Raw genomic sequence first — 25,906 nt, forward strand, 5'->3', positions numbered from 1 at the left:
AGGCCAGGCCAACCCGCCTCAGCGCCGCACTCCCAGCCACGCCCGCCGCGCCTCCGGCATCCTCTTATCTGCTTGCCCGGCAAAGCCACGCCCACCCACCCTTGCCACGCCCCCAAACGCACTGCGGGAAGGCTGTTGCCAAAGCAACCGCCTGCAGTTTCCCAAGGCAACAGCCTGCTCTTCCTGCTGACAGTCTGGCTGAAAATATACAGATGACCCAAAGCTGTTTAAGGGAGACTCTTGCTGTTTCTCTAAAGGGAAACGTGGCCATTGGCTAAACAACCCCACCCCCCATTTCATGTTAACACAAATAAACAAGAATTGTGGAGTGGACCATGGTTCCTGGAGGGAGGGACAATTTAAAAGCTCTCTGTATGCACATAACTACTGGAACTGCATTGCCCAAAGAGATAAAAAACTAAATTAATGATAAAGCCAGATAATTCAGTCTTTTAAAAAATAAACGTTTAAAAAATTTTGTAGGCTTTTAAAATGCGTGTATTAACAAAATGAGTCTGTTCGTGACTATTGCTACTTTCAGTGAAATGGACACCATTTTTCTCCCAGCTACAATTTTGGTAGACCTAGAATCAGAGTCGTACAGGAATTTTGAATTTTCACAGATACACATTAGGCGAATCTGCATCCTGGAACTAGCACACCTTAACGTAAGACTCGTTACAATTAGAGGGCCCCTGAGCTTATTTAGGTGTGTAAATTGTAAAATTCGGTGGTGTGGTTAATGTAGCATACAAAGTGTCGTTTGTGCTCGCAGCATAAAACACAGCTAGGCAAGTCAGAGTACCCGAGAGTACTTAAGGCCAGCCTCTAGTCGATAATATAGGAAAGATCAATTTTGCATGCAGAGGTGGTGTCTTGTTGTCTGGATAAGATGTTATAGTGTGCACATTGAGCCTACAAGGTCAGTAGAAAACATTTTACTGGGCTTATAAAAGATTCATAAGCAGGAAGTCTATCGTTTTCAATGTAGCATTTTTTTTAGCACATGCAGAGAGAGAGACAGGGAGGGGGAAATGAATGTAGTGCTTATGCTTAGGATTAACTGGCTTTAGAGTATGTGGAGGGGGGGGCTGAAGGTGCAAAGAGCAAGAGCAATGCAAGTTCAGTCAACGTTGAAGCTAATTGCACCTTTTTTCTGTTATTTGCTTTTGTGTAAATTAGTCAGAAATGAAAAAAAAAAAATCAGAGAGAGAAGCACAGGGGGCACAAAAGAAAACATTGCCAACACGTTTCTCATTCCTAGCAGAGACTGTTTCCAAAACAGTGCCATCTTCTCGGAGGTTCAGATGAAAGGAGGATGCTCAGAGGACTCAGGATTGTGGGAGGGGCTTTGCCTCTAGGAAGTGGAGGTCAAGATGGGGGCATAGCTGTCTGCACCCCATGGCATCTAGGTCCCCGTGCTTCCTAGCCACAAAATTTAGGAGGAAACAAAAAGACTAGCTCTGTTTAAAAACAGCTGATGGGAAAACGTGCTCCGAAAGGTGCAGATGATGGAAATACCATTTACATGGCACAGCTCAGGAGAGCAGGTTGCTCTTTGTAGACAACAGCATACTATAGCACTGATAAAGCTCCACATTTTCCCCAAAGTCACAATCATTTAGATGCCACATAGCTTCATGATGCAGCTTTGCTTTTGCCAAACATTCCCATAAGTCCCTGGGCCCCAGTTTATAAAAAAGCCATGTTCCATTGCTGACACACACTATACTGTTTCCTTACCTCTTCATTCTCTTTACTATTACTCTTCAGCCTCCATCACAAAGCTCACACTGTACCTCTAACAGCCCTGGCAGAAGAGAGTTGATAATCTAAAACCAATAGCTCTTCCGTTTATCTACACAGTTCCTCTGTCCTAGGCAACAAAGATACTTTCTTATCACGCCACTGTCTCCTCTCTTCTCCAAAAGCAGCTAAGAACTGTGCAAGATTATGGAGTTACTTTGTATCTCCTGTACTGTGGATTCCAGTCTTTCAGCAGTGCTTTGCAGAGACAGTTTCTGGCATAACTCTGAAGGCCACTCAATTCCTGATATTCAGAAGCATGTGTCTTTCTCTCCTCTTGAGTGTGAGTTGGGCTAGTGACTGGCTCCTAACTCATAAAATGTAACAGAAGTTATGGGTTAGATCTTCCCCAGTAAGATCACAAAAGCCCAGGGACTTCCATCCTGCTGGCACCCCCTGCTCTTGCTTACTCATGTTGGTACCAGGTTTAGGGGCCACAAAGGGAGGCCTCAAACCAACATCCCACAAGGAATGGAGGCCACTGTACAATAACCTATTGTGAACTAAATGGCTGAGCACTTACAAATTTCCCTGCAGCCAGAAAATACACCCTTCCAGCATTCCTGGCTTAACACCTCCCAAATTCATATTTTATCTTTGCTTCAATAGCTCCTTCTGGGCAGACCCCTATCTTTGCTTCCCAAGAAGATTCCTCGAAGACCTTGAGAGGGGTAGGGGCACTTTTCTTCTTGTACCTACATTTTGGCCATGACTCCCTCCTGTTTCTCCAGTGTAGTCTGTCTTACCACTTCTCCTGGCTGCCCTCTCTCCTCCCTGCAGTGTTTCCCAAGAACCTAGAAGTCCCGCCTCTTTCATCCTGCCCAGTCATGGTCTGTTGGCTTTTTATTGATCAATCAAAAACCAATTGGAGACAGGGACCTTCAGTGTTTGAACACTCTGATTCCCCATTTTGGGGGCCAAATTAAGACAAAGCATTAGAACCAGTTCCTAATAAGTGCCTCCTTTGCCTGCTATAAGAAAATTTAGAGGAAAGCTCCTGGGAGTCTATAAGGGAAGGGTAGTTTGAATGGATGAGCTCCCTTCTGGAGAACAGCTGCCCACCTGGTTTCCTGGAATCTCCATGCATTTCACATACACAGAATACAATACATATTTTAATAATGACAGCTATTAGCATTTCTTTTAGGCTCCATCCAACAGTTACCTAGCAACAGCCAGGTCGGAGCCTGCCTTGCTATAAAAAGACTATTTGGCCTCTTGCATGCTTTCTCTCCCTCTCCCTCTCCCTTTCCCTCTTCTTCTCCCTCTCCCTTTTCCCTTCTCCCTTTTCTCCAGGTGTTTCTACCATTCTTCTTTATCTCTTCTCCGCCCACCCCCTCTGTGTGTGTCCCCTTCTCTATCACCCTTCTCTCTTTCTTTGCCTCTACTCCCTTCTCACCCCCCCCTTCCCACACCCCTAAATAAACTTCACTTTATACTAGACCCATTGTATGATTGGTACCTCAGGGGATACCTCAGCATGGGCCTGCTAAGGCACCCCCTCCTGCTGCATCATACCACATTTTACAAAACATATCAATAGTCTATATAAATAAGCTATTGCTCTCTAACTGACCATCCTGGAACTCAGGTTTCATGTTTCTGGAGGTGGTAGATTGAACTGAGTTGGGGTATTAACCTGTGTTCTTTTACATGAAGTCACAGGATTGGAAGCTGAGATTACAACTGGTCAAAGTAAGCTTCATTTACACTAACTACTGGCATCTGATAGGAATGGTTAGAAGACCTGAAACCTGATCCTGGATTTCCTTTCTGTCATAGGGACTTGACTTGGCTAACTGATGCTTCACAGCACTGCACTTTCAAGGCTTCCCTGCTTATGTTCTCTACAGCAAGAATTCTCAAAGACAGGCTGAAGATACACTGCTCCTTAAACCCCTGACCCAGAAGTCTGAGAATATTGCTTCTACCACATTCTAGTGGGGCAAGGGGCACTGAATGCCAACCTATGTCCAAGACAAGATCCCTTAGTAAAAAGCAGCAAAAGAAATTGCATCCATCAAAAAGACCCTGAAGGACAAGATAAGTCAGCTGGTAAAGAAGGAAACTTGTGTGTGTGTGTGTGTGTGTGTGTGTGTGTGTGTGTGTGTGTGTGTGTGTGTAGATTGTCCTGAAGCTGTTAGTATTTCAATTGTAATTCCACTGCCCCAAGAAGGGCTGCCTAGTCATATGACTCCAACTGAACCTTCCCATTTTAATTAGTAAAATAAAGGAAAGCCAATGACTGGGTGGGACGAGGTTGGAGGAGGTCAGAGAAGGTGAAATGACAGAGGGGGAAGATCGTGGCAACATGGAGCTTCCCAAGGACCAGCTAGACCCAGGTGGGATTGATTGGTGTTAAAAAGCTATGAACATTAAGGATTTTACAGGTCTAGTATCTCATATACAAAGGTAGTTTGTATCAGGTCTAGTATCTCATATACAAAGGTAGTTTGTATCTTTGTCTATTTGATGCAATCTTGTATAGAGGGTTTGTGGATTGAAAGTTGGATATATAAAACTGTATGGAAAGCTATTGGGCTGTAGAGTTGTGTTTGTAGGATTTTGGGGGTACAGAAACACCCCGGACAGAGGTGGAGAACAGAAGGCAGAAAACCACCAAGGGAAGGGAGTTGTGTGGACAAAAGGCCATGGTGGAGGCTCAGAGGTGCACAGCTCTGTATTAGGGTCGGGCTTAAGGAGTTAAGACCTCAGGGCCGAAAAAGAGATAAGCATTTTTATTTTTTAATATTTACTGCAACATGTGTGTGTGTGTGTGTATGTTTTAAATGAACATCACCCCAATTTCATCACCCCAGTTCAGCAGGAAGGAGTTGTGGATAGCCGTCATCCCCATTTCTTGGGTTTGGGTGTCTGGTTATGGTTACTTCATAAATTAGAGTTAGGTTGTCATTTTAAGGAATAATTTTGAAATGGTCATAATTTTGAAGAAGGAGGAAATAGAATGGGATGGATTATTAAATTTATTATTGAGCAAGCAGTCAAAGGATTCAGACATGTTTCTTCATTATATGTATAAGATTGAAACACCTCTAACTCTCTGACATAGGTGTACTAGTTTATACTTCTATCAGCTGCGTATGGAAACTGAAAGACCCTCGTCCAGAGGACCTTTATCTGAGGAGACCCCAGGACCCAAGAATCAGCCGAGACCACTGGCTGCAATCAGCATGAGGGTTTATTTGATCAAAGTACACAGGTACCTGTGGGCATACAGTCTCTCAGAGGACTTGCGCGCCGGACAAAGGGGCAGTCCCCTTTTTATAGGGCTTGGGGGGGCAGAAGCAAGGTACAGAAGCAGAAGCATAGAAACAGGGTTCTAATTGGTTAGTTTAAATGTGGCCAGGGAGTGAGCCCAAGGACATGGCTCCAAGGAAACAGCTCCTGATACCAGCTGGGGCTGCAGCTCCTGAGAATAGTTGCCTTGGGCTTATCTAAGTGTGGGAACTATGGCAGAAATATGGCTTTAAAGGAGGCAACTCCTGGTACTAGTTGGGCTGCAGCTTCCGAGGATAATTGCTTTGGGCTCATCTAAGTGTGGGGACGGTGGCAGAGATATGGCTCCAAGGACACAACTCCTGGTTCCAGTCGGGGGCTGCAGCTTATCTGAAAGCTGGGCTTGTCTGAATGTCTTTTTTTCTTTGTCTATTGCTAGCTGGCCGCCCACCGGTATCTTGCTTGGCCACCTGGGACCCTGACCTAGCCTGCCCCGTGTGTGCACAGCCTTACAGAAATGGCATTTACTGTTGCTAAGCGGGGGTCTTTCAGAAACCCTTGTCAAATAATGTCTTCAGTACATCAGATCATTAGACATTCAGTTCTACTAATCTGGTGATTTTATTACTGTTAAATTATTGATATTTTATTTTTTATTTATCTCAAAGAAGATTAAAAGCCTCTACAAATAATTATTTGCCAATATCTCTTCTCTAATGAGAACTATTTTTTTTTTTGCTCATGCTTTTCCTACTCGATTGTCAAATGTCTTAGTGTTCTGTTGCAGTTAAGAGACATGAGGACTTTCCTCTCAAAAAGGAAGGCATTTAAATAAAAGCTGGTTTATAATTTCAGAAGTGTAGTCCATTTTCATCATGATAGGGAGGGAGCGTGGTTCTGGAGAAATAGCTGAGAGCTTTGCATCCTGCTATTCTGGGGCTGAAACTTGGTCCCCTCATTCAATGACATTTGGATCAGCTTTCTGTGGTTAATCATCTCCTTCAACTGCTTATGGTTTTCTTCACTCCTTTTCACAAGTCAGAAACTGAGCTGAGAGGGTCTTGCCCTGAGGTTACCTCTTCTTTTCTTCCTCTTTGAAGCAGGCCTTTTGTTAAATGTTTTACACTTCCTGGCGCTCCCGTTTTTTCCCTCAAACTGTGCATTTTGTATTTATTTTTGACCTGTTTGCTCCCTTTCATTATTGATTTGCATAAGATTGATCACCAATAGCCATATGACACAGTCAATAATAAACTCTCTTGAATTTCTTTGCCAGCATGATTAACCAAGCCTCTTAAGTTAAGCCTCCAGCAAAATTTTAGGACAACAGCCAAAAGCAGCCACATTCTTTGCCAAAATAACACAAGAATGGTCCACTACTATTCTCACCCATGAAGCCCCTTGATCTGGACCCCATAATTCACATCCCCCTCATCACCACTGTCCACATTGCTGCTAGTATAACCATTATGCCCCACTTAAAGCATCCATTCAGATACTTTTCTAGTTTAAAGTCTCAAAGTCTACATCCTATCAACAAATACCATGGTCAGGCCTGTTACGGCAGTACCCCCAAAGCCTGGTACCAACTTCTGTCTCAGTTAGTGCTCTATTGTTATGAAGAGATATATGACTAAAGCAATTCGTATAAAGAGTTTATATTTTTAACTGGAGGCTTGCTTACAGTTTTAGAGTCTTAGTCGTTCAATATGAAGATCATGGTGGGGAGCAAGCAAGGTGCTGGAGGAGGAGCTGACAGCATTGCATCCTGATCATTAAGTACTAGGGAGAGAGAGAGAGAGAGAGAGAGAGAGAGAGAGAGAGAGAGAGAGACGCACACACAGAGACAGACAGACAGACCAACAGGCAGATAGACTGACAGACAGAGATTGGGCCTGGTTTGGACTTTTGAAATCTCAAAGGCAACACCTTCTCCAAGAAGGCCACACCTCCTAATCCTTCCCAATGGTCCACCAACAGGGAAACAGGCTTTCTAAGTTATGAGCCTATGGAGCCATTCTCATTCAAACCACCACATCAAATATTTCCTTTATATATTCTTAAACTCATTCTTTGAGTTACATATAAGTTATTCACTTTCATGGCATCGCTGTGATTAGTAAAGGTTTGCGAAGTCGTATTCAGTCGCCTGTATTTTTCTTCTCATCAGTGCTGTTTCTCTTAATGTTGGGTCATAAGTGTATTTTCTGTATTGCCCTCCACAAGCTTTTAAGTAATGCCTCTAATACTTTTACCTTTGTAGTCTTTAAGTGTTTGAAACTAGGGAACATGGTGGTATATATGTGCCCAATTGTCCCTGGATTACTGAATGAATGATCTCAGCTTTCCCTGGATGGTGAGGTTTTACTCTTCTGTCCTAGAGTTTGTGCAGACGGTGTGCACTTTCTGAATCCCTACTATTCTGCAGAGCTTTCCTCACTGCATTAACACTATTCTGTGACTTATTTAATTAGTAATTACATTTAGTTTTGTGAAACAGTATCTTGCTATGTGGCCTGGCAGGTTTGGAACTTACTGCAGAATTTATGCAGTTGGCTTTGAATTTATGGCCATCTTGTTCTTTCCACTTTCTGAGTCTGGGGGTAAAGGTACCACCATAGTCAGCTATTTTTATTATATATTCTTACAGATTTTGGAGCTATTTTGTTATCTATCTTTTTTGAGTTCCTAGTCCATTTCTGTTGAAACTGTTAATATTATTCAAATTTTCTATTTTCCTCCACTGGGGTATCATAATTTCTGTCACGTTTAATAACAATCATTCCATTTTAAATTAACACTTTAAGTAATCCCTTTAATTTTTTTTCTAATTCACTTTCTAACTCTTAAACATACAAATAACCTGAATGTAAATTTTGTATGCACCTACCTGGCTAAATGGTTATGTTTTTTTTTTTCCTTTTAACTCATGAGCTTCTGTAGCAGGAAGAGTTCTAAGAAGGCCCTGTACTTCTATTGTGCATTAACATATCCCTTGAGCGTGAGCAGGGTTACAAGCAGAATGAGATAGCACCCTATCCACAGGTAGAACTACATGGCAAAGGTGACAGTATTTTTCAGTTACTATGATGGATTCCAATTACTTGACTTTTTAGTTAATCAAACTGAAATGTATTGGCTGAAGATGCAGCTAAGTGGTAGAGTTATTGCCTAGCAGATCCAATGCCCTGGGCTCAATCCCTTACACACACACACACACACACACACACACACACACACACACATGGGGGGGTTAGCAAATGAATAAAATTCAGTTTGTGCAGATAATGTTTTGAATGGTTTGAAAGGAGAGAACCTAGGCTTTTCCTGAGGAGGCGTTCTCCTGCTGGCCTGCAGAAAGCAAGCAGGCACACACTGAGAGGTCTGATGGCTGGCAGCTGAGTGCTTCCTTCCTCAATCCTGCCCCTGCAGCAACCTTGAAGCTTAGAAGAGAACTGTGAAAACTCCTGTAATACTGACAGCTTTAGCAGCAAATTATTCCTGCTATTCTGTGGCTCACATTACATGTGTAATCTTAAGCCACTGGATTTGTACTCATTTGCTACACAGGTTTTGTATATGTTTTGTTTCTTAATTTATTCTAAGTAAAAAAAAAAAAACGAGGCATTTATATCTTATTTACGAGTTTTAATACAACTTAGTTTTTATTCTGCCCCTCTAGACAGCCAGTTCAAACTTGACTAGAAGGAGTGAATATTTTATAGTGTAGGCTTTGTCGCTGATTATCTTTTGTCATGACGTTGGTTCTGCATTTTGTTATTGTTATAAAATATGAGATGTTTTAAAATACTTATTAATTAGATTGACCAATGTTTTTCTGTTTATAGCTTCCCAAAAAACTTCTTGCCAAGGAATGAGTGGATTTTTAAACAATTTTTTCTGCACCTTTTAAAAGTAACTTGATTTAAACAAACATGTACAATGCATTAAGTTACAGATACTTTGATCTAAAATTTAAGAAACCTTTTATTTATGAGGCAGGACTGGGAAAGGCAAGTTGGTCACAGTATCGTGTCCTTCTGTGTCTTGATGCAGTTTGACTATATTGGCGAAAGATTTTCGCATCTATACTGAGAGCAATGCTTCCTTCTGTAATTTGTCCCCTTTCTATTTCAACACCAAGAATATGCTTGCTTCACACAGTGGCTTCTCTGGAAGAGTTGTCAAAGACTGACTTATTTCCCTTCCAAATATTTTAGACGTGAGTAAAAAACTTTTTAAATCTGGAGGTATACTCAAGTTGGATGTAGCATCTACGGATAATCAAGATAAATATGGTGACTATGCTAACACCCAGAATAGTGTTAGATTCATATAGATCACACTTGCTTTCTCAGTTCGTTCACACTGTAGAAACCCATCTAGAGGGAATGACTGAACATGATTCTAAAATCTACTTTCTTAAACGTATCTGAGTTATAAACACTTTCAAGTTCATTTTTTAAGATAAAATGTTTGGTTAACTTACTTTTTTATTTCTTTAAGTGATCTAAGAAAAGTCTCAGCATAGTGGTGGATGCCCAAAATCTAGTCACCCAGGAGACTGAGCTAAGAGAATCAAAAATTCAAGGCCAGTCTGGATTGTTCAAGACCACCCTGCCTCATAACAGTAATACCCACAATAGATCTACAAAAGACCCATAAAAAGAATTCATTCACCTAGTGTTTCAAAAACACTAAGTCTTAAGCCATAGAGCACACATGCTGAGCCAGTGTGTTACATTATCATACATCAGTTTGTTAATGAGTGCAACTTAGGTATTAAAGCTCAGACTTCTGTGTTCTTGCTTCACAGGAAAGTACAAACCGTGTGGTTCTAGTATGGACAGCACACTCAAAGTCATGTTGAGCAACCAAACTTGTGCCTCACATATCATGAAATGAACTGCTAACCTGAGAGAAAGAGAGAGAGAGAGAGAGAGAGAGAGAGAGAGAGAGAGAGAGAGAGAGAGAGAAAAGAGATCTTGAAAATGGCTTGGATACTTAGGGTATCTGTAGAAATTATCCCTTCCTCCCTTCCTCCCACCATTCTCTCTCTCTCTCTCTCTCTCTCTCTCTCTCTCTCTCTCTCTCTCTCTCTCTCTCTCTCTCTCTCTCTCTCTCTCACACACACACACACACACACACACACACATACACACACATACACCCTACTCCCCACAGGCATGCACTTGTAAAGTACAACCTCACTTCCTCTCTTCCCAAACCTAGCCTCCATTCAAGAGTGGGAGGGGAAAACTGACTTATTAGCACAGGGAGAAGTCAAAGACTCATCTGAGTCCTGGGCTTTGATACACGTTGCTAGATCACATCATTTAGAAAGGCAAATTTTAACAGGACAACAAGAGCAAATATATATTTGATCATTTCTAAGAACACTTTGTCTTTTCTAAGACACATTTCTAAGAGTAGTTGGTTCTTTAAATATTATACTGTGCTAGCTAATTTTATGTCAACTTGATACTGCTAGATTCATTAGAGAAGAGGGAATCTTGGTTGAGGAAATGCCTCCATCAGATTGACCTGTGGGAAAGCCTGTACTTATTCATTATCGTGATTGATGATTCATGCAGAAGGGTCCAGCTCTGCTGAGTCCTGCATGGCCAAGCAAGGGATGGCATGCCATTGTTCCTGCCCCTGGAGCAGAGCTGACAGGGCACAGGCATCCATGAGTGTTGACTACTGCTATGTGTGAGGCTTGTTTGTACAATGATGTGTATACTTTTCTGTACATTCCCCATTTTGGAAATATTCTCCCTGCCAGCATTATTAAGGAATGTTTTCCCTGCCAAATGTAGTGACTCCATGGGTGTCAGGAGCCATCATAGGACAAACTAGTAACTACAGGTGATCTTCCTGAAATGACTGCCTTAGATTAACATCTACAACAGAACTTCAATAGGCAAGGCCCAGGAGAAAATCATTTTAGAAAAGATTCATGCTATTAATATGCCCTTCCTGTTATTATTAAACATATATGACAATCACTAGGTATTAGCCCACCTATCTCTGCAGAACTACAAAGATGTACTATCTTGTAGTGACTCTTTATAGAAAAATAAATGGCTTCTTAATTCTTTATGATGATTCTATAAGAATTGATAAAATTATATCAGTATTTATTAAACTCTTTTATAGTGGGGCTGCTATTAAGTCCCTTTCTGATAGTCAAAACTGCAGTGAGAACTCTGCCAGTCTCCCAAGTGTCACCAGTTAATTGCCTATTAGATAGTAACCAAACTTTCTACTACTCAGAGCACATTACAAGAGGTTGTAAAACAATTAACCAAAGGTCATAAAAGGGGAACTAATGATTTATTATAGGTGCTAGGACAGAAGAAAAAATATTGACTGGGATTATCTATATAAAACTTCACTAATAACTTGGTTATGGTTTTTAACTTTCAGTGAACCTGTGGAACTGTGACAGGTGATGAATGTTTTAGCCAGCTAATTACTCCTGATGGCTATGCATGAAAACATTCTCTGTTCTAAACTTCTATTTAAATTTATGATTTGATTTTATGCATGAACTTGTGATGAACTTTGAAACATGTGATCGTGTACTCTGAAAGGTGTATAAGTGTTGAAGACAAAGAGAAGAGTCAGAACTGAACTGAGGAGACAGAACACTTTTTAGACAGAACTGAACTCAAGAAGAAAAGCAGACATTTCTCCAAATAGCACTGGGAGAAAGGGCATTGAGAATAAGAGCATCACTGTGGCATCAGAGCAAGATTAGAAGGAGAACTCAGAGTAGAATAACTTAGAAACTATAGGCAACATAAAAATAAGAAGCAAAATGCAGAATGCAGAGGGAAAGGGGAAATAAGAGGCAGAGAGAGAAAGAGGGAGGGAGGGAGAGAGAGAGAGAGAGAGAGAGAGAGAGAGAGAGAGAGAGAGAGAGAGCAGAAGGAATACGCAGGCTTCTCCTCACCATGGGGCAGAACAAGTCTTTTCTTAATAACAAGGCAGTCTTAGTCTAATTTAAGCTTACTTCTTACAAACTTGGTTTAATTCATTTAGCATTAAAAGGGCAGACGTCTTTTCTTTCTCTATGCAATAAATATTGGAGCTCACTTTTCATCCAGAATGGATGAGTTCTTTCTGAACCGGTGCTTGGTCTTTTGCCCCAAATGTATATGTAAGTATGACTGTGTGTGTGTGAGAGAGTATGTAATTGTGAGTATGTATGGAAGCTGAGCCCATCTGGTTTGATTGAAAATGTATATATACCCATGTGTGACTCTGTATATGAATTTATGTGTTTATGCATATTTGCCTATGTCAAAGTTTTTCCCTTCTGCTGCCTCAAGAAGAACCAAATGACCCTCGGCACATGATAATTAGAACCAGCACTAGTCTTGGGAGAGAATGTGCCTAATGTCCTTAGCAAAATGGTAAATGCTATGACCTTCAGGACAGCCCTTAAAGCTGGGAGAATGGACTCTGAAAACAGGAGTTAAGGGAATATATCATTTCTAAACTATGCAAAATGTAAGAATACAATCTGAATAATACGAGGGGCTTCTCAGACCTAAAAGAACAAAAGTAGCTACACTATGAGCCAGCTTGTCAAAAAGATATTAAGGAAGGAGATAAGTATTTAGAGAGTGTTGATGAAGGGGAAAGATTGCACCCAGCTTAGCTTATTGTTTGTGCTTAGAAAGGCAGGCAAATTCTGTGTTCCAGGTCAGCCTGAGGTCTAGGCATGGTGGAAATGGTGATCTCAACTGAGACACCACCCAGTTAGCTTATAATCTGTGCTTACAAAGGCAGGCAAATCTCTAAATTCATTTGCTATGTTTTGTTTGTTTGTTTGTTTGATTTTTAAAGTGTACTGGTTATGTTTTCTAAGAATTAAGGGACTAAGGACATAAAATTCATGGAATAATCAAAAGTGAGCCTGATATGTAAATAGAAGACTGGGCTGGTCTGTCTAGAGACCTCTGGAGGGCTATGCTGAGCACAGCACAAGACTGTCAGCTTGTATCCACCTCACTAACTTCCCATTGTTCCCTTCGGCTCTTTCAAGCACCCCTTTGTCAGGACTCCCCTCTAAGCCAAGGCTGATCCTTGGCACAGTTAACTGTGGGCAGTGCCACCACTTGGGCTGCTGGGTTTGGGTGCTACAAGAAAGCAGGCTGAGCAAGCAATGATGAGCAAGCCAGTAAGCAGCATCCCTTCATGGCTTATCTAGTTCCTGACTCCAGGCCCTGTCCTCCTTGACTTCTTGCTCTAACTTCTCTCGGGGACAGACTGTTACCTAGAACTGTAAGATAAGCCCTTTCCTCCCCCATGTTGCCTTATTTATTTATTTATTTATTTATTTATTTTGGTGTGTGGGGGGGCATGGTGTTATATCACAGCAATAGAGATCCTAACTAAGATATATGGGTATCAATTACCATGGAATGTTTTGAAATTTCATTTCCAAGAAACAGAAGTTTCAGGAAATGTGGTGTTTCTTAAGACATTGCTTGATGTTTAACCACCCAACCACCTCTCTTTTTCTTTTCTTTTTCCCTTTTGTTTTTTTTTTTTCTTTTCCTGTTGTATTTTGCTCAAGATATTTTCCCCCAAATTAGTCGAGAACCATGATGCTGAGACCTCACAAACAGGGCGACCGAGCACAGAGGGACAGGGAGGAAAGGACTGCCAACTTGCTCCCAGGGACTGGAGAAATTTAAAAAATAAAAAGAAAATAAAAAAGAAGGTTGGATCCATCAGTCTTCTGTGCTAGTCATCCTCGCCTTCATCCTCCTCTCCTTCCTCCCCTTCATCCTCATCATCATCTTCTTCACCTTCATCCTCATCTCCTTCTTCATCAATATCTTCCAACCCTTCTTCCTCTTCATCGTCATCATCATCATCCTCTACCTCTCCTTCTTCATCATCCATATCCGGAACCAAATAGTACTGCAAGGGATTTGGCCAAATGTCGTCTTTGATGACCTCCCCTAACTCGTCAGCCCCCGCGTCGGAGTGGTCGGTGAACCAGGTGAAGAAGCTCTCAGGCTCCTCGTGCTGCCTCTTCCTGCTCGCTTTATTCTGCGTTTGACTCGAGTGTTTTGTCAGATCCTTTCCAGATTTCCATTTGATCTCTGTGGACTTTGAAGACGGGTCACCACTCTCATTCAGATGAAATTCTTTGGAAAGACCTTTATTTTCGAAGTAAGGATTTTCATCAAAATAAAAATCTATTCTGTAACCTGATTTAATGTCTTCAAATTCTGTCACTTCGACTCTGGTCAAATAATGCAGGGCCTCCTCATCTTCCTCCCCAAGCAGTGCAGACACTTGTGGATGGTTGACAAATGTTGTTACCCAAAAATTTGGGATTTTGGCGATCAATTCTGACCTCTTCTGAAAAAACGGTTGGCGGAGTTTGTTATATTTTTGTTCTACTTTCAAAATTTCCTCACTGGCTTGTTCATTAAGTCTGTCTATTTCATTTTGTACTTCATCAATATGTTCAATTGCTTCTTGCTGTTCTTTTTCTCCCTTCGGCAGGCCTGGAGAGGCCGACTTGTCCTCCAGCTTCGGGGCAGCAGCGGGTCTGGGTTTCTTGGACTGAGGCAGGATCGCAGATTGCCGCTTCAGGGCCATGGCGTTAGGGATGTGGCCGGGAGACCGAGGCCAGAGCCACGATGCTCACAGCAGTAAGAAAGTCGCAGGAACTCTTGGTTTTTGTTTTTTGTCTTTGTTTTTTTTTTTTGAGACAGGGACACATGACTGTTCCTGGGACTTACTTTATAGATGAGGGGACACAAACTCAGAGATTCACCTGCTTCTGCCTAACCGCTGGGACTAAAGGGTGTGGTTCACTACCATATCCTTCTTAACCACCTTTCTTCATCACTGTTTTCAACTTAACATCTTTATGGTGACTTATATAGATGTCCTTGCTGAAAGTGTAAAAATATACTAAATGATGAATAAGAAAATTTAACACTTTTAAGCATGGTATTTGTCCCAATATCAGACATACAAAAGCTATTTAGAAGTTATGCCTTCAATATTTTAGGATTTATTTTAATTTTATTAAGTGTGTGCATGTGCATCAGCACATGTGTTTGCAGACCTGAGTGCAGGTGCCCACACAGGTCAGAGGTCAGATTCCCCTGGAGCTGGGGTTGCAAACAGTTGTGAGATGCCCTGTATGGGTACTGGAAACCAAAACTGCATCTTCTGCAAGAGTGGCAAGTATCTTCACTGCTAAGCCATCTCTTCAGTCCCAGAAGCTGTAGCTTTGATTGGGTAGAAGTCTTTAAGACTTTAGACACATGAGCCAAAATAGACACAAATAGCTTTATTTTACAGAAATGCTGTTATAAACACTTCTCAAACTCAGGTTTGGGTTTTGTTGCTGTTTTGTTTTTTAAAAGGAAAAAAATGCATTGTGGTCTTGAAAATATAAAATATTGATAGGATTCTACTTAAGAGATGACCTGTGATGAATTCATTAGCATGTCAGAAGGAGCAGGCAGGCATGTTGAGGCATTCAGAAGTGTGTTTTTCTACTTTGTACTGATTCATTGAGCTATAGGCTTCTGTATCCTTTGTTTTTCTTTTCTCTTTCTTTTTTTATATCCTTCATTTTTCTCACAAACACTTGTTCCTTTAATTGGAGCATTTCATGGCTTACTAGCACATGCCCGGGTTAGATGTATTGTACAGTGTAGTAAAATAGCATATTTAACATGATACATTGCATTATATAAAATCTTAGAAAGGTAATAAAATACACCACAGTAAAATAACCCATTGAAAAGATACATAACTGGGTATGTATTTTTGAAGGAAACATCTGAAGTCTGCATACCAGTAATTTTCTAGTGGTTAATAAAGCATTACAGTATCTAACAGACGCTGTGTGAATACTCCCCATATGTTCTTATTTAAGAACATTGATGTATACACGCATACTATGCTATACAAGATACGCAGGAGCAAATTTCTACAGATGGCATTTGATTATTTAGAAACACATATTCATAAATAATGTTTCAATGAACAACCCCAACTATACCCTCCATTAAATATACCTGAGCTCATCTGGACAATACCTTTGTAAAAACAGATTTGCGGGCTTGAAGGAAATGGGCATTTGCAACCTGGACTACTGTGGTCTTCCATAGGGGTTTTTCTCAGCACAGTCTTCCAGACACACCATATGAGAGCAGCGGTTTCCACACCTCTCTCAACTGAGTCTGCCTTTGGCTTAGATATTTTGCTGACATTTTGTGGCATTTTGTTGTTGTTGTTGTCGTCATAACAGTTTTCAAATTAATTGAAAAAAAATCAAGTTGTAGGATTGTCACTCTTGTAAAAAGTGATACAAGGTTTCTATGAGTGGTTTCATGGCTGTGTATGGAGAGATGGCTCAGGAGTGCTTAGAGAGGACTCAGTTTTAATTCCCAATATCCAAATGTCAGGTAACAGCCATTTAAGTCCAGTTCCAGAGGATCAGATGCCCTCTTCTGGCATCCATAGGTACTGCATGCCTGTGACAGACATGCAGACCAAAAAAAAAAAAAAAAAAAAAAAAAAAAAAAAAAAAAAAACTCATTAAACATGAAGTAAATAATATTAAGATTTGAAGACGATGCCTGTTCCTCTGGACATTTATCTGTAAATACATTTACCAGACCCTGATGACAGCAGCCCCTTGAGCAAGTACTTAACACTCTGACTTTCCTAGGACAACATATTCCTTGCAAACAGAATGGGATGATCACAAACAAACAATCTTTCCTCCCAGAAAGATAACCCAACTTGTTATGTTCAGGAATGTAAGCAAGCTGAACAGAGAGGAAAGAACCGGGTACAAAGGACGTTTTTAACTGAGCATCTTCGTGTTCTATGTAAATCTCTTATCTATTATCAAATAATTTAAGCACACAATTAGCCAAAGTAAAAGCAAAGCATGTGATTTTTAAACCAAAAGAACATGATTTATCCAGATTCATATTTTATTTTCATGGCAAGTGCTTCTTTGCTGTACAAAAAGTTTGCCAATTTAATTTTAATAATGGAATATTTGACATGGGGAAGATTGAGATCTAGTTAGAGGGCATGACAAACTTAAACTCCTTAGCTAAGAACAGCACCAATCTTTGTGTTTGCTTTTGGAGCCCTGCCTAATACAAGACTTCTCTTTCCCCCTCCTAAAATGTATCAGTGAAACGTAATTATTTTGCATTTTTGGGGATTATTTTTCCACATTCTTGAAATAATGGTCAAGTTTGAGGACATTACCACTCTAGTCCTGTACTACTTCACTGTTCAAACAAGACACACTTCACCTTTGGCTCAGGCACAGGACTACTGGCTGATGGAAATCTGACAGTTACCTGGGGTTTAATGTGACCATTTACTATCTATAGATTTCACATGTAATCAGCTTCTTTGAGATTTCCCTAGTGTACTCATCTATAAAACAGGGAAACCCAAAGAAATTATTTGAGCTCAGGCTGTCTAGAAAATAAAGCCCAAGGCCACACTGAAAGTTCTAGGAAATGAGGAGGGAAACATCTGACACCAAAAGGAAAGAGTAAAGGGACACAGGACAAATGGAAACACACAGCTGCAACCATCCACAGATATTCCCACCTGGCAATGGATTTCCTGGGTTGCTAAGGGGAACCCAGACATGGAAATAGTTGGTCCAGGGAAAAAAGAGGCCTGAGATTGCTCAGTGGGCAAAAGCTTAAGGAGCTAAATTTCAGCCCCACAACGAGAAGGAGAGAACCAGCTTCCACATGCTGTCCTATGATATTTTGATCTTCAGGCATGCATGTGAACACATACACACATACACACATGCACACACAATAAATGTATTTTTAACCCATGTGTTTATAGAAGAGAAGGAGGAACACATGGTCTGAACTTGGCAAATCTTTACTTTCTCAAGGGTTTGAGTTGATAGAATTTAATTCTGTTGCACAGAAGCAGCCTTTGCTCTTCAAGTGCCCTGTGGAATCCCATAACCAAGTCTGTAATATGAATGTTCATCGCCATCTTCAAGTTGCTTGAGGAGCCAGACATCCAGGAGATAGCTTGCCTTTGGCTAATATGTCAAAGTTTTAAATCAAGAGGTCCCTCCCTTGGATCTTACTAGATTTGTCCTTAAATTATAATAAAACAAAGTCTAATTTGAAAATAATTTTTTATTCAAAACGCTTTGAATGAACTAATATAATGTATGAGCAGGTCTTTGTGTTGGTGTTACAAAACGTCTGACATAGGACTTAAAGGGGTCAGAGTTATTTTTGCCTTCAGTTTCAGAGGCTTTGGTTCATAAATCTGGGTTCTGTGGGTGTTAGGGTCTATAAGGAGGCAGAACTTCTTGGCAGTTGGAGCATGATGCAGAGATGGCTTACACCTTCTCAGGCAGAGGGAGAGGGGGAGGTACTTAGGACTAGGCTTAAGCCTCAAAGGCACAGCTCTGGTGTCCCATGTCCTCCATTCTGACTTCCTAAGCATTGTACTACCTGTCAAAATACCACCATCACTTAGGAACCAAGTATTCGTCACATGGGCTGGTACAAAACATTTCATATTCAAACCATTATACTCCACCTCGGTCTCCCAAAGACCATGGCAAACACACATTTAAAAGTCCACTTATCTCACCTCAAAGAGTTCCTGAAATCTTCATGATTCCTACTACATTTTTTTTTAAATGTCCAAAGGCAATGTGTCTCCTGAGATGTAGGACACACTGTTAGCTGTCAGCTCTCGGAACACCCGAAATCACATTATATGCGTTCAAGTTGCAATGGTACAGGGATAAATTCCAGTTTTAAAGTGAGACAAACAGGGGACAGAAAGGAGGAAGCAGTCAAAGTAAGATCCAGTTTTGCAGGGCAAACATTAAATCCTATTAGCTCCAAAGAGTGAATATCTTTGTTGTAGGGTCCAGATGGGATCGCCAAAGGCTTAAACAGCCCTGTTGCTGTGGGCTCACTGTTTGTAGCTTATATAGTCTCTCTTTTGGGCTGGTTTTACCTGTTGACCATGGCTTTTTCTCACAGACGGTGTACAGTCTTTTTTTTATCTCGTTCCCATCAGCGATTTGCTTTCCTGAGATCCCAGAACTACCTCTTAAGTTCTACCTACAGTGATATATGTGCACAAGAAAGCTTAAGATATAAATACATAGAAACTCTCCGTAAAGTGCATGTTGCTTTGCATAAAGATGGGTTCTATAGACTGACTAAGTGTAAAGCCTTCCAAAAAGGTGGGTTCTATAGATTGCCAGGCTCAAAATAAGGGTCTGGGGGAGGATTTGGTGTGGTCTTGGCTACGTAGAGCTCAGTGGTCACTGGGCTGTTAACTATGGTGCCGCAGGGCCTTCTGGGTGGAAAAGAAGTTGTACATCCTTTCCCTAGATGGGATAATATTGTGTGGTCAATATTCCTGATTCCCCTAGTGTCTACGTGTGGGCAGAGGAATCTTCATACCTTGCACAACTTTCTACTGGATGAATATTGAATTCCCATACCAATAAACAAAAGTGTGTAGAATTTATAACTGTAATTTAGAAAGTCTGCGCACTGTACACCTGTGCTTAGAAGAAACGGTCCAGTGAAGATTTACACTTTTAATTACAACAGTGGAACTGGTCCCAGCCCATCCTTAACCCTGGCAGCTAGAGATCTGTTCTCAGCCTGAAGAATTTTCCCACAAGTGATATTCAGACAGTCATCGCAGGTGGCCTTTTGATGGGACAGTTTGCTGTTGTTTCGGAGTGCATCCCATTGCTGTAATGGGACACTACTGTATCTAGTTGGCAGGAAGGAGAATGGATGGAGTTCCAGTGTGCAGCTGCATGCAGGGTTTTGTGTGAGGTTATGCTTTCCAAAGCCAAATGATGAAAGTACGTTTAAGTGTGTAAGAAACTGACAAACTCATCTTCCTTGCCAGAGGGCCATTTTACACTTCCGTGAGCCACCTAGGACAGTCAGAGTGTTCTGGATCATCAGTGCACTCAGAAGTAGAATTGTGTTAAGATCACTTCACATTCACGGCTCTCCAACCCTGAAAGGATGACGTTCTAGTACGTGATACACTGTGGATGAATCGGAACGCCATTAGGCCGAGTGGAACAAGACAGCCCTAAGAAGTGGTTAGTGTGGAGCCCCATTATTATGAGATAGCTACACTAGGAACATTTGGGTCTGAGATGTTTCTGTGACTCAGCAAGAACAATTAAACACTGTTATTGAATGGGTAGGGTCTCTGCAAAGTGTTTGGGATTAGAGAAAGGCGATGGTTTATAGTCATCCTGAACCTGCCGGACTGTATCTGTAATGCTTATGGCTGTATCTTCAATGTAGATTCAATGATGACACTGCATTGCACAGGTCAGAGGGAGGCGTGAGGTCCAAGGGGATGATGTACAGCACTTGCATGGCTCGTGTGAGGACCTGACCTTTAACACTAAAACCACAAAATAATCGCAGAATACCGGAAGCCAATGGGCAGAAGACTAATGATCCCTCCGAGGTAACTTCTTGAACCATCATGATAGGACTCATTGGATGACGGCTGTTAGAATGATATGAGATGTCATGACATTGATTGTGCAGTGGGTTCTGGCTATTGATGATGTGATTGCACATGATAAAGGTATAGGTGTGCAGAGTGGCAGCATCTAGTGGCACCTGAAAAATGTTAGAATGATTTAAATTGAGATTAGGAACAGAATACATTTTTTTTTTCTGAAAGAAATTAATTGGTCAGAGAATAGCTTCTTTCTTAACAACAATTATAACTCCCTTCTTGACTAATCTCAAAATGAAAACAAACGAAGTGAGCATGGTCCCACTTTCCAGCTGCCACCAAATTATTTTCTTTTGTTTATTGTAAAAGAAAAAAAAATAGGTATGTAATCTAGAGCCAATAGTAAATTTTGTATGTTAGGTCTCAAAGCTCTGGACAAACGGTTGAGGTGTCTATTAACATATCAATGAGGACACAGCCAGCCAGCCTCTCTCAGCATAACCAGTACCTGTTAGTAGTGGTTCTCTGCCTGCTGCTTCTGATACCTTTGTGGATCACATATTAGATATTTTGCATATCAGATATTCATACTATATTCATAACAGTAGCAAAATTACAGTTGCGAATTAGCAACAAAATAATTTTATGTTTGGATGGGTCACCACACCATGAGAACTGTGTTAAAGGTTCATAGCCTTAGAAAGGTTGATAACCACCGCGTTAGGGTCATCCTGTATTCCCTGCCCTTGTCCTAGGCTTTCTGACCAGGGTCTAGGCTGACCTTCCCTACATAGTCTCATTTCGGCTACTGCGTTGGTTTTTATGTTGAATACCACAGAGGTGATGCTGCGCTGCTCTTAGAGCATCTTATCATGAGGTTATAAGTGGAATGAGTCTTAGTGCCAATAAATGCCACCTCTTGCTCTCTTGTCTGACAGCTTTCTGTATTTTATATAACTCATTGGCTATCCTTTGTATTCAGCTTTGAGTGTTATGGTGTTGAAAACCAGGTGCTAACACCAAGATGTTGCAAGGTAATTATATATATATATATATGTGTGTGTGTGTGTGTGTGTGTGTGTGTGTGTGTGTATACATATATATATGTATGTATGTATGTATAAAATATTACATATGTATATATATGGTCAGGCCAAACTTACAGTCTTCTCCAGAGTAGAGGAATGAAGTCATCCAAGACTAAATGTAGAGAAACCTCGTTATAGCAGATGGTTACAAAAGTGAAATTTTATAGTTATTTTAATGATCATGGGAAAGGCACATGGGTTTGTGGTCAGACAGTTACTGGAACTTAGCATAAAACATTTTATGATCAGTCAATTCACAGAACAACAGAAGCAATTTATATGTATGATTGGAGAGGAATAACAAGTCAAAAAAAGTTGACCTTAAACTTGGGACATGATTAAAAGAAAAAAAAATACTATTCGGGGACAATATAGCAATAATCAAATTCTAGCATTATGTTCCACTAGGAAGAGTTAGAAAAACATTGGAGTCAATGGTCCCTTAATATTAAGTATCTCCCTTTAAGACCATGCACCCATCCTGTTTCTCAAGCATCTGACTAGCAAGGTCAACTCCTGTCTGCCTTCAGAGAGGACCAACCACTCTACTTTTCTGAGGGGCATTCTAGCCCCTTCCCTTGCTCTGCACTTTTTAACCAGAATCTGGTCCAAGAAAGGGTCCCTTTTCCCCCTTTTATTTACTTCTTCCTCAACTTGATCCTATCAGCCTGAACCTATATTTCTCTTGGACTCTGGGCTAGAATCCAATACTGCTATTACTTACCTAATTACACAAAGTGTCCTGCTTTGGCAAAGAGAAAGCTTTTTCAAGCCAGTAACTGGGTCCTTTAACCTTCCTACACCCTTTTCCAAAAGCTCCTCACAGTCTGGCACCCACAAGCTTTCTGATTCCACCGTGTGTTTTGAAAATGTAATCTCTTCTTATTCTAAACATAGAATAAAGAAGATATTTTTGTGTAGTTAATAAAAGCACCAGATTTTACAAAAGCCAAGTGATTCTCTTAAAAGGAAGGTTTAATCTCTGAAGAGAGGTGGTAGGTTTGAGATTAAAGCAATAAAAGAAATGTGTGCAAAAATACATTCATGGTATGTACTCACTGATAAATGGATATTAGCCCAAAAGCTTGGAATAACCAAGATACAGTTCACAGATCACATGAAGCTCAAGAAGAAGGAAGACCAAAGTGTGGATGCTTCAGCCCTTCTTAGAAGGGAGAACAAAATATTCTCAGGAGGAAATATGGAGACAAAGCTTGGAGCAGAGCCTGAAGGAAAGGCCATTCAGAGACTCCCCTGCCTGAGAATCCATGCCATATACAGTGACCAAATCCAAACAATATTGCTGATGCCAAGAAGTGCATGCTGACAGGAGCCTGATACAGCTGTCTCCTGAGAGGCTCTGCCAGATCATGACAAATACAGAGGCAGATGCTCAAAGCCAACTAGAGAACTGAGAACGGGGTCCGTAATGGAGCAGTTAGAGAAAGAATTGAAGGAGTTGAGGGGGTTTGCAACCCCATCAGAACAACAATACCAACCAACCAGAGCTCTTGGGTATTAAACCACGACCCAAAGAGTACACATGGACAGACCCATGGCTCCAGCTGCACATGTAGCAGAGGATGGCTTTGTTGCACATCAGTGGGAGGAGAAGCCCTCGGTCCTGCCAAGGCTTGATGTTGCAGTGTAGGGGAATGTCATGGGTGGGGAGGTAGAAGAGGGTGGGTGAACATGTTCATAGAAACAGGGGAGGGTGATGGGATAGGGGATATGGAGGGGAATTCATGAAAGGTGATAACACTTGAAATGTAAATAAAATATATCCAATAAAATCAGTAAAAAAAAGGGGGGGGGTGAGTGTGGGAGGTGGTTTGACTCTTAGTACTGCTTGCTACATGCCTTACTCAGGGTTTCTGTTTCTGCACAAACATCAGGACCAAGAAGCAAGTTGGGAAGGAAAGGGTTTATTCAGCTTATACTTCCATATCGCTGTTCATTACCAGAGGAAGTCAGGACTGGAACTCAAGCAGGTCAGGAAGCAGGAGCTGATGCAGAGGCCATGGAGGGATGTTTCTTACTGGCTTGCTTCCCTTGGCTTGCTCAGCCTGCTTTCTTATAGAACCCAGGTCTACCAGCCCAGGGATGGCTCCACCCACAATGGGCTGGGCCCTCCCCCTTGATCACTAGTTGAGAAAATGCCTTCCAGCTGGATCTCATGAAGGCATTTCCTCAACTGAGGTTCCTTTCTCTTTGATAACTCTAGCTTGTGTCAAGTTGACACAAAGCCAGCCAGAACACTACACAATCGTGAGGACAGGAGTTCAGATCAGAGAACCCATATAATAAGTCCCAAATATGCTAACTACTATAACTCTAGCTTTGAAGGTCTGTTATCCTCTTCTGGCCTCTGTGTAATGCACACACACAGAAACCGACCAATAAATAAATCTTTAACAATACACATAATTGCCAATTGTAGTAGCACATGCACTTGCATATGAGGGGCAGAAGAAGGTTGGTCTCTCAGTTCAAGGTCAGTCTGGTCTATAAAATGAATTCCAGAGATCCAGGGCTACATAGAGAAACCCAGTCTTGAAAAGTAAGGAAAAAAAGAAAGAACTGGAAGTAGGCGTGGCGATGAGAGCAGGTTATCCCAGCACCCGGGAAGCTGAGTAAGAAGTTTGTGTTCAAGGCAATCTTGGGTTACAAGGCACGTTGTGTTCAAGGCTGCCCCTGGGTATCCAGCAAATTCTTTGAAAAGAGAAACATCAGGGTGATTTGAAACAAAGAGTCGTTTGCATCTGAGTTCACACACACTTGGAAACTTCAAAATAAAACAATCAATTACTTGCTCTATAATGATATGAAACTTGTGAGAGTATTTTTGTGTTTCCAATTTTGGTGGCTTGTGGATTTTTTTTTTTTTTTAATTTTATAATTTGCTAAATTTGTGGACAGCCCTTATTTTTGTAAGTAGAGCACATTTTGACTGACTTTGGCCCCTTTTCAAGCAAAAGGAGATATAGACAAATATCAACTGTGCTGTCTTCCATTGCCGGGATTTCCTTCCAAATCCTTCTTTTCTGAGAAAAATAAGGACTAATACAGCGCTCGCGCAGCTCAGCCGGGCACTGAACACTAAGAACAAAGAGAGTCTCTTGCTGCTTAGTGCCTGGCTCTTTAAGATTCACAGGTTCCTAAGCCAGAAAGGATTTAGCCCACTGGTTCCGCCTCTTAAGATTTCTGCCACTAGGTGGCAGTACAGTTCATAACTACATCCTCAATCTGACTGATGGATTTTCAAAGCTCCGTTATTCATGCGCGTGATTTATTGATTCAAAATTTTTCTTCATTGTTCAAATATAATTATGATTAGATAACTGCAAAGATCTATGGGTTCCGAGAAGACAGAGTTTGTTTTCTGTGCAGTATTTACTCAATAAGTGTAATATCTACTTAATGGTGCATATTTATACTGCATGTATGGGGGATACACTATATATACACATAAACATAGTGGAGCAGTTTAAAGGGAGATCCTAAGCAGCAACATGTGTGCCTCTGTGTCTGTCTTATAGAGGGAATCCCTTTGCACTTGGAGCACTTTTGTTTTTTTCATCCAGCACAGAGCCCAGCAAGCATCAATAGTTCAATTAATCCTGATCAAAAGAATTGATGTATTCAGGTGGCTTTCTTCTCTGTTCCACTCTTCTAAAGAGAATCATTTTTAAGATACTCTATTTCTTTACAGTCACAATTAAGTAGCCGTTGTATTTGACAGTGGAAGCAGGCCAGTTAATGTCATCATTACACTGGACAGAGGTGTCTTTTCATCTTCTGAAATAATATTTTGCTCGTCTACAAGTTCAAAGATTCCCTTCCATACTAATCAAACACACAGGGCATAGAAAAACCTCTGCTTCTTCAAGAGCCCCAAATCAGAGTAAGCTGAAATTTATCATGTGACTGCTAGATAAGGCACAGGACAGACACATATCTGCTTGGAATTTAATTCTGTATGACTTTTAAAAAATCGTCTAACATCACCCAGCAACTAAAGAAACCCACAGGATTACAGGAGGGGTCTTTGGGGTGTGCCTACTTAGTAGCCATGTGTTCACTGGTTTGCTTTCGCCTTTTACAAGCAGGCCTTTTCTGAATCCTAAATCTTGTAATTAGTTTTAATGCCCAATCAAGACCCTTGCATGCCTTTGAGGTCTCCTTCAGACTCAGTGATGCCAGCAATAACTGCTAATTCTCCACAAGAGACCTGGCTGTCA

The 25,906-nt window shown here is 41.0% G+C and overlaps 1 protein-coding gene across 1 annotated transcript; it reads right to left on the bottom strand.

Annotated features, from left to right (window-relative positions):
* Positions 1–13,650: 13,650 nt before the first annotated feature.
* Positions 13,651–14,673, bottom strand: LOC308432017 (protein SET-like; the record flags this gene model as incomplete). The annotated part of the gene is made up of 1 exon (XM_080931680.1): positions 13,651–14,673. One exon carries the CDS (start codon positions 14,671–14,673, stop codon positions 13,804–13,806), a length of 870 nt encoding a protein of 289 aa, XP_080787806.1. The 3' UTR covers positions 13,651–13,803.
* Between the last annotated feature and the right edge of the window lie 11,233 nt (positions 14,674–25,906).

Source organism: Micromys minutus, assembly GCF_963924665.1.
Source record: "Micromys minutus genome assembly, chromosome: 17".
In the NCBI taxonomy this organism is placed as follows: Eukaryota; Metazoa; Chordata; class Mammalia; order Rodentia; family Muridae; genus Micromys; species Micromys minutus.